The 9207-nt window shown below is 32.3% G+C and overlaps 1 protein-coding gene across 1 annotated transcript; it reads left to right on the forward strand.

Moving 5' to 3' along the window:
* The first annotated feature begins 695 nt into the window (after positions 1 to 695).
* LOC130965694 (uncharacterized) lies at positions 696 to 6129 on the forward strand. Its single transcript, XM_057890451.1, has 6 exons — positions 696 to 882; positions 1264 to 1338; positions 3543 to 3889; positions 4079 to 5022; positions 5220 to 5616; positions 5728 to 6129. Exons 1-6 carry the CDS (start codon positions 696 to 698, stop codon positions 6127 to 6129), a joined length of 2352 nt encoding a protein of 783 aa, XP_057746434.1.
* The last annotated feature ends 3078 nt before the right edge of the window (positions 6130 to 9207 follow it).

A 9207-nucleotide genomic window follows, 5' to 3' on the forward strand; every position in this document is an offset into this window, starting at 1 on the left:
AACAAACAAAAGATTAAGAAGGTCATCCATCTCCTTAGTATCATACCGTGATGCACGACACAGTGCCCTGTAAAGATGTGCGAGACATGCTGACCCCCAACCGTAAGTGTAGATTCGCTCAAAATCTCGGAGCAACGGTAGATATTTCGCGTGGGTATATGTCGTCGACTTATCCACAAATAGGGTCGAACCCAGCAAATAGAAAATTTGGCATCTCACTTATCTCTAAATAGACTCCAAAGTCTCCAAATGGCTCTGTGTCTCTGATACGGCGAATCCATGCTAACTTTATATAAGATTTGGAGGAACTACTCACAACGGGTTTGTGGCCGAAAATTGCAATGCTCTGACACTGTAGGAATTCGCCACTGCTATTTGTCCATCCGCTCACAACTTGTCCATCAATGGGTAAGCCAAATATATGAGGGACATCTTTCAGTGTCACGGTAACCTCACCCACTAGTAACACAAAGGTGTGAGTCTCCGACCTCCACCTTTCTACCAAAATAGATAGTAAAGTATAAAATCCTCTTGTCACCCCAATTCTAGAGACATGGTAGAACCATGTTGCTTGTAAAGCGTCTTCTACCATTAAGTTCCACGTTTCCGACGAATCCAATTTACAAGCCATAAGATTCCTATTAAGTTAGTACAACAAAAATATATTTATTCATTAAATATATCTATTAATTTAAATGAATGAAGATAATCAAGGTAGTCAAAAACGCGTTTCAACTCGTGGAAACGCACGATTTCACGTTTCTGCATCCTCCTTCAGTCTCGGTTTTGCTTCTCGTCCAGGACCAAGCTTCTTCGTGTGGAATCGCCGCGCAAAAACGCAGAGCCGCTGGAATCGCGTTTCTGCCCCGATGTTGCGTTCAAGTTTGAAGATGCTCTTTTCTTGATCTTGAGTGCAGCCCAGTCCAACCCAATGGCCCAATCTGAATAGAAGACCATGGAAGATGGAGGAGCCCTAGCAGATTAGCAGTAAATTCCTTAATCTCTTTACCTTCCTCACTTTACAGTTTCTCTCCATGGCCAAAATTTCAAAATTTCACCTTTCTCAAGTCTTTCAATCTCTGACTCTCTCTGACTCTATCTCTCTATCCCTCTGAAGTTTAAATTTCGCGCGACCAAAATTCCCAATTTGGTGTGTCACAGCCTGCTGCCGTTGTTGTGGAATTAGACTGGTGGTGGTTGAACTGTGTGAGCATCAATTTGCAATTGTTTTGCGAAACTCTCTGACTCTGCCTCTGTCTCCAGTTCTCTGGCTCTCACTCTCTATTTCTGGAATCTGGATTGCTGCTGCTCTTCTCCTCCCCTTCACTGGTAGTTCAGGTATGTTAAAACTTTTTTAATTTTGATCCTCTTCAAAGTCAGTTCAATCTGTTGTTGTACTTGTTTATTATGGATTATATTGTAGGTTGAATTGCTATTGTCTATCTTTATTGGTTTACTGATTATATTGCAAATTAATTATATTGTTCAATTTAGATTATGATTTTATACGAATTATAGTAAGTTTTGAGACTTGAAAAACCGTGATCTCAGACCTGAAAATAACTAGTATGTTACGAGTATATGTCAAATTTTGAGAGAGGATATTGCACCTCGACTCTTTTCCACAAATATGTCCTGTCAAACTTAATGTACAAAATATCAATGAATAAACTTACCTTAGCTCCATCCACCAGCTGGTTTTGGTTAATGGCTTCAGAGGTAGTATTATGGTGCGATACTTGAACTTGAGGTTCAATGCAAATCAATAGGCTATTTTACTATCACCATCTTTTGATGTATTAAAACAATAATGTAATGGAAAACATGGATTAATAATGGTGATCGAAACGTGAAACAAAAAGTGATTTGCTTTTATCCATTCTTATATCATGGTTTTGCTTTTAGCTCTTTCTTATTAATTAATGTTTCATTTAAAAATTATAAATATTTGACACAGTTTAATCCTCCTAATTTCTAAGATAAAAATTAACGAAATTTTTTATATATAATGTTAACTCTGATTGACATCTGATTCACAACTAAATGTTTCTTGGTGGGTTGACTGCTCTGTGCTTTCCACCAATGTCCCTCCTAAACTTTTCACTTCATCTTGAGCAGTGTTGTTTAATAAATGATTTTTAACACCATCCTCAATTTTTTCATCCACTAAACTAGTAGTCTTTGGGGTCTCTATACCATTTAATTCAGACCCCTCCCGGTGTCCTTCCAATTCCAACACTTCTATATTGTTCTCTGGTGAATTACTCGATTCTCTCAACTCTCCAAGAACTTCTATTCCATCATTAGTACTAGCAACATGCTTTATTGGAAATGTCTCTAAATACAATGTCCTTTACTTCCAATTCAATAACCTAGAACTAGAATCCACTTTTTTAAAATTAAATTAAATTAATTCTTAGATTCAGAAATTAAATTAAACAAGTAACATGGCATCATGTGAAGTGGGACTTAGCTAGTATAGTAAAACCTTTGTTATTGTTAATTACCAATAATTCACATATTACTTGTTAAATGATAAAGGTGAAGCACTGTATATAAAGATGCTATATATGTTGAAGTTGCACTATTGAACAATTCAAATTACTTGATAAGAAGCTTTTGACTTTAGCTTTGATTTTGATCAATGAAAAAGGTGAAGCACTGTATATAAAGATGCTATATATATTGAAGTTGCACTGTTGAACAATTCAAATTACTTGACAACAAGCTTTTGACTTTAGCTTTGATTTTGATCAATGAAAATAGGACTAATAATAAGACATCATGTTAATTCATGTTAATGAAAACAGGACTAATAATGAAAACAGGACTTTACCAATATTTTGATCAATGCATGTTGCAACTTGCAACAACTCGTTTCTATTAACATATCCTCATTTTTAGTTATTGCAATTGGATTATACACATCATTCTAGTTGAATAGATTCTACCGTTTATTTTCTTGGCCAAGTTATATTGTCAACTAGCAAAATGATCAAGTCAAAATGTGTAAATTAGTATCATCAATTTAATATATTACCTTGGGAGATTCAACTATTTCGATTTCATCATCATAGCATTCAAAGCTTCTTGCATTATACAGTCAGATACTAATAATAAGTGTCTGCTTTTGTCTGTTCCAGTGTATCCAAATGAGGACATTGTATGAAAAAGTGAAATATTCAATTAGTGAAGACAATGAATCACCGTTTATTTTAGCAGTTTGTTCATTGCTATCATTTTTACTGGTTGATCCTTCATCTGAGCTCCCTGATTGAAACTTCTCTTTGTCACCTATATCCCAATAATTTTATAACTATCTATTTCTCTGAATTGTTGTTGTGGCATTGAATATAATTCTTGAATTTTTGTTATGCTGGTATTTTTTGTTCAAATTGGATTGTTAAATTTTTGTTGTTGAACTTGGATGGTTGTACTTGAAATTGAACACAATTTTGTAATTTTTGTTAAATTGTTGAATTTTTGCTATGATATTGAATTAATTCATTGAATATTTACTGTTTTTATTTTTTTCTAAACAGGAATGGCATCGACTCAAGCTAATGCAAGTGAAAATCCGACTAACATTCCAGCTTCTCAGTCAGGAAGTACAGCTGGAATCACTTGTAAAAAAAAAGTTGCTAAGAATGCTCTTGGAAGTAGAACTGATGTAGGATGGGAGCACGGGATATCTGTTGGAGAAGATGGAAAGAAGATACAATGTAAATACTGTCATAAAATTTTTTCAGGAGGAGTTTATAGATTGAAACACCACTTAGCAGGAACTCAAAAAGATGTTGGGGCTTGTACAACTGTTAGTGATGAAGTTAAAAAGCAAATGTGGGATGTTGTGAGTGGGTTACAAGTAAATTTGATGAAGAAAACAAACATGGGTGGGGCAAGCCCAGGAGAAGCTACTAAAGAAGTTGACACTACCGGTGAAAAAAGAAAGGGAAAAGAACTAGATGGCAACATATTCAAGAAAACACGCATTAGTACTCAAACAACAATCAACAATATATTTAAGAAGAATTTGAGAGAGGAAGTATGTTTAGAGATTAGTGCTTTTTTCTACAACAATGGCATCCCCTTTAATGTTTCAAGGAGCGAGGAATACAGTAGAATGTTTGAGAAAGCTATAAGATACGGACAAGGATTCAAGCCACCATCCTACCATGAATTAAGGGTGCCTCTTTTGAAGAAACACGTGGAGCTTGTTCAACAATCACTAGAGGAACATAGAGAATATTGGAAGCAGGTTGGTTGCACAATAATGACTGATGGTTGGACAGATAAGAGAAGACGGACCATCCTAAATTTTTTGGTTAATAGTCCTAAAGGGACTGTTTTTTTGAAATCCATTGATGCCTCTCACATTACTAAGACAGCTGATAAAATCTTTAAAATGATAGATGATGTGGTTGAAGAGGTTGGTGAAGAAAATGTCATCCAAGTTGTCACCGATAATGCGGCTAACTACAAAGCTGCAGGAGAAATGCTAATGAAAAAGAGAAAAAAGTTGTTTTGGACGCCTTGTGCAGCACATTGCATTGATTTAATGTTAGAAGACTTGGAAAAAAAAGTAACACTTCACAAGGACACAATTTATAAAGGTAGAAAGATTACTACTTACATATATGCTAGAACTGCTCTTATTGCACTACTACACATCCACACTAAGGGGAAAGATTTGGTGAGGCCGGGTATGACCCGTTTTGCAACTTCTTACCTTACTTTGGGATGTCTCAATGACAATAAAGGTTCCTTAATAAAAATGTTTCTTTCTGATCAATGGACTTCTAGTAATTTTGCAAAGACAAAAGATGGAAAGATAATTGCAAGTGTGGTGTTAGATAAGGTGTTTTGGAAGGAAGTCGTAATTTGCTTGAGGGCTGCCTACCCTCTTCTTTATGTGCTTCGTATGGTGGATTCAGAAGAAAAGCCGGCAATGGGATTTATTTATGAAGAAATGACAAGTGCAAAGGAGAAAATACGAGATGCATTTCAAGGAGTTGAGACAAGGTAAAATGTCTAATTATTTTATTTTTTAATTAATGCATAAGAGTTGTACATAATGTTGAATGATACGTGTAAAGTGTAATTGTAAAATGTAATAACGGCAGAGGTAGAAAAGTAAAAGCCAGAGAGAGTTAAAAAATTTAAATTCTGAAAATATTGTTTATTTTGTAACTAATTTATTAATTTTTTTTATGTTTTAGTTATATACCTATTTGGGATATTATTGATGCAAGATGGGGCAACCAACTTCATAGGCCATTGCATGCTGCAGGCTATTATTTGAATCCTCAGATTCATTATAGCTCTGGTTTTAAAATTGCTTATGAGCTTAAGAAGCAGTTTTATGCTTGTATGGAAAGGATGACAGGAAATCCAGATTTAATCACTAAGATGGATGTTCAACTTGAAGATTTTAAAACTCGAAAAGAGTTTTTTGGTAGTAAAGTAGCTCAAAATGCAATTTATACTAAAACTCCAGCTCAATGGTGGGATTCTTATGGAGATCAGCATCCAGAGCTCCAACAATTTGCAATTCGTGTCTTGAATTTGACATGTAGTTCATCTGGATGTGAACGTAATTGGAGCGCTTTTGAGATGGTTAGTAATTAAATATAAATTGCATTTTACTTTTATAAATTTGGTTGTTAATTCTTCAATTCTATCTTATTGTTTGATTAATGTCTAATATTTTTTATCTACTTTTGAAAGGTTCACACAAAAAGGAGAAACCGTTTGAAAGCTAAAACCATGAATGATGTTGTGTTTGTGATGACAAATTCAAGATTAGCAAAGAAAAAACAAACTAGAAGAAGTCTTGATTATGACTATAGTCTTGATGAGTTGGACTCTGATGAAGAGTGGATTGTTGCTGACGAAGATGGAGAAGAAGAAGATTTAGATGCTCTAATCTCAGATCCTGATTTAAATGATGGAGCAAGTGGTAATAGAGTTGTTGGTGCCTCTAAGGATCCTTTGGCAATTCCTTATCTTGATGATGATGAGTTTGAAGAACTTCTCCAAGGACCTCTTCCTCCTGCTCCTGATAATGATGAAGATGGTAATGCAGAAGTTTGTGAAACTCGTGAAGATTTTATAACTGATGAAGAATAGAATGATTATTAAATAATAACTTGTTTAGATTTTAGTTAATTAGTTATTCATTCTAGTAGTTTGGTTGGTTTATTTGCTACTTGAATTTATTTTAGTGTCGTATGAACTTGTGAGTTGTGAATTTGTGTTTTGATTTGTGAATTTGTGTTGAATTGTGACTTTTAACTTGTTATGGTATATATATTAGTTATAATTCTATGGATAATTTAGTTTATTTGAGATTTATTTTATTCTATATAAAATTAGTTGTTGCTATTAAATTTTTCTAAATTTTTATAATTTACGAGTCATATTTACGTTTCGTCTCACGATTCAACAAATTACGATTTTGAGTTAGCTTAACGAGTCGAGGTAAAAACTACGAGTTCACTACCTTGAAGATAATAATTATTTAATAAAAAATAAATAAAATAAAATATAATAATAATTTAATTGTACTACTTTACATAAATAAAAAATAAAATAAAAATATTATATTATACTATTTACTTACAAGTTTAAATAATATAAATATGATCATAAATAAAAAATAAGATAACATACAATAATATTATTATCCTTGATAATTATCACAACAAATACCTGAACGAATTTTTTTTGATATTCATATTATTTATTTATTTTCGTGTATAAAAAATATTTGTTAATATTAATATTTAACTTATTTATTAAATCTATAAAAAAATAATCACATTATAACAAAGAATTCAAAAAATTTATACGACTATATTTATATTATTTCTTTGTTTATTAATTAACAAATATAAAATAAAATAATAATATACTAAAATATTATTTATTAAATTTGATAAACGAATTTAAGTAATATAATAATATTAAATACAAACAAAAATAATAATATTAAAATCTATATCATTATCTAATATTAACACAAAAAAGTTAATATTAATTAAAGTTAAAAAAATTAAATTATAAAAAAAGAAAAATTATCAACGATTCAAATAATTGATAATATATTCTTTGGATGTCGTATAATTACGTACTATTTTTTATTAATACAAACTAATAATTCTTTTATGTATAATTGCTCTTTTTTATTTTAAACACACTACTAAGGAGCCACACTACTAACTCTCTTCTTCTTCTTCTTCCTCACTTTAGATTTCTTCTCTCTCAAACTCACTAACGAAGCATGAAATGGGAGGAGGGTTGAGCTCTATCTAAAGAGCTTCAGCCCTGCGTCGCTAGTTTTCAAAGGAAAAAACTGTTTCCTGTATGCAGACCACTTCCAACACGCTCACCCTGTGTTGCACAGCACCTACAACTCATTGGAAACGTGCAAGAATCTCTGCAAAATTGGCTGGGTTTCTGACGCAGCGCACCCTTGCGTATTGCCATGGTTCCGCCACGCCTCTAGCAACGCCAACTCACCACGCCCCCGCGTGTTGGCAAAGTGTTGCTATGGCGCCGACGACGCCTATTCACCGCACCCCTCACCTGTTGAAACCTGCACCCACAAAACGACAAAACACCCCCAATGTTAATATTGAGCAAAAACAGAATGGTACTTTCCATATGAAAAATAAATTGAGCGTGTTTTGTCTTAATTATGACCTTAATTGCAATTTATTAAAAATTATATTAACTATATTGATTTAGCCACTTTAATTATAATTTGTTAAGAATAATTATGTGACTCCAAATTATCTTAGATCTTGTAAGTAATTATCCACAATTTATTGGTTCTACGATTATTCACTCATATAAATAATACTATCAACTTTTTTTTTTGTTTTCAAACTCACCAACAATACACTCACAAAGTATAAGAGAATTTCTAATAACTAATACATTTTTATTTATATGAAGAGATGATTAAAGTATATGGAATTCAAGCCTTTATATAAAAATTTTTTATAATAAAATAATAATTCTTATAACAATTAAGTAGTAGTTATAATAGTTCAAGAAATTAGTAGAAACTTTGACTAGTCAACTTTCTTATTCAAACTTGCTTTAAATTTTTTAAGATTAGTCATCAACTTAAAACTTTTAATCCATGATTCTTCTAGGATTTTTTAGAAAATATCATATGAGTTGTAAATTTTTAAATCTTCTAACAACTTGGTAAATGGTAATGTGTGGAGTTTTCTAATTTTTTGTACTTTTATCCAATTTGGCAACTTGCTTATCTTTCATGATCATTCATCATTATTCTAATATGGAGATGGATACATGTTAATTTATTTTATCCAACATTGCCTTCCTTAAATCAAACGTATAGAATTTATCATTCCAAACATCTTCTTCAACTTGTAAAATAACTTAGTCTTCAACGGCTTTGTAAAGATATCTGCAATTTGATTTTCAATAGGACAGTACTCAATTAAAATTTCTTTCTTATTCACCAATTCTCTAATTTTGTGAAACCGAATATCAATATGCTTTGATCTTCTATGTAACACTGAATTTTTGCAAAGTGCAATAGCTGACTTGTTATCATAGAATATCGTTGTTGGAGTACTTTGTTTCTCGTTCAATTTCTCAAGAATTCTTCTTAACCAAACTGCTTGTGTTGCACAACTTGCTGATGTTATTTATTCTGCTTCTGCTGTAGAGAGTGCTACTAGTTGTTTCTTCGAAGACTATGAAATTGTACCAGAACCAAGACGAAATGCAAATCCTGAAATACTTTTTCTTGTTTCAATATCTCCAGCTCAATCACTATCAGTGTAACTAATAAGATTTACTTCATTGGTATTTTCATAAAAATACCGTCATTTAAAGTACCTTTGATATATCAAAAAAACCGTTTTGCAGCTTGCAAATAGTTGGTACAAGTCCTCCATATCTGCTAAGCAATCCAACTCCAAATATAATATTTGGTCTAGTTGCAGTCAAGTACCTTAGGCTTCCAATTCTTTGTAATAAGTGGTATTTACTGCTCTTCCTTTATCTTCTCTCAATAACTTAAACCTTTCTTCGACTGAAATAGGAACTGATTTTGAGTGCTCTATCTAAAATTTCTTCAAAATGTCATTTGCATATTTCTTCTGTGAAAAGAAGATTCCATCATCTTTTTGAATGATTTCGATGCTAAGAAAATAAGACATCAAG

Source organism: Arachis stenosperma, chromosome 3 (genome assembly GCF_014773155.1).
Source record: "Arachis stenosperma cultivar V10309 chromosome 3, arast.V10309.gnm1.PFL2, whole genome shotgun sequence".
Lineage (NCBI taxonomy): Eukaryota > Viridiplantae > Streptophyta > Magnoliopsida > Fabales > Fabaceae > Arachis > Arachis stenosperma.

Excerpts from the sequence above, each read along its gene's own strand:
- LOC130965694 (XM_057890451.1), top strand. The coding sequence starts at position 696 with ATGAATGAAGATAATCAAGGTAGTCAAAAACGCGTTTCAACTCGTGGA. Across the intron at positions 1,339-3,542 it reads CCCCTTCACTGGTAGTTCAG|GAATGGCATCGACTCAAGCT; the intron begins GTATGTTAAAAC and ends TTTTCTAAACAG. Across the intron at positions 5,023-5,219 it reads TTTCAAGGAGTTGAGACAAG|TTATATACCTATTTGGGATA; the intron begins GTAAAATGTCTA and ends TTTATGTTTTAG.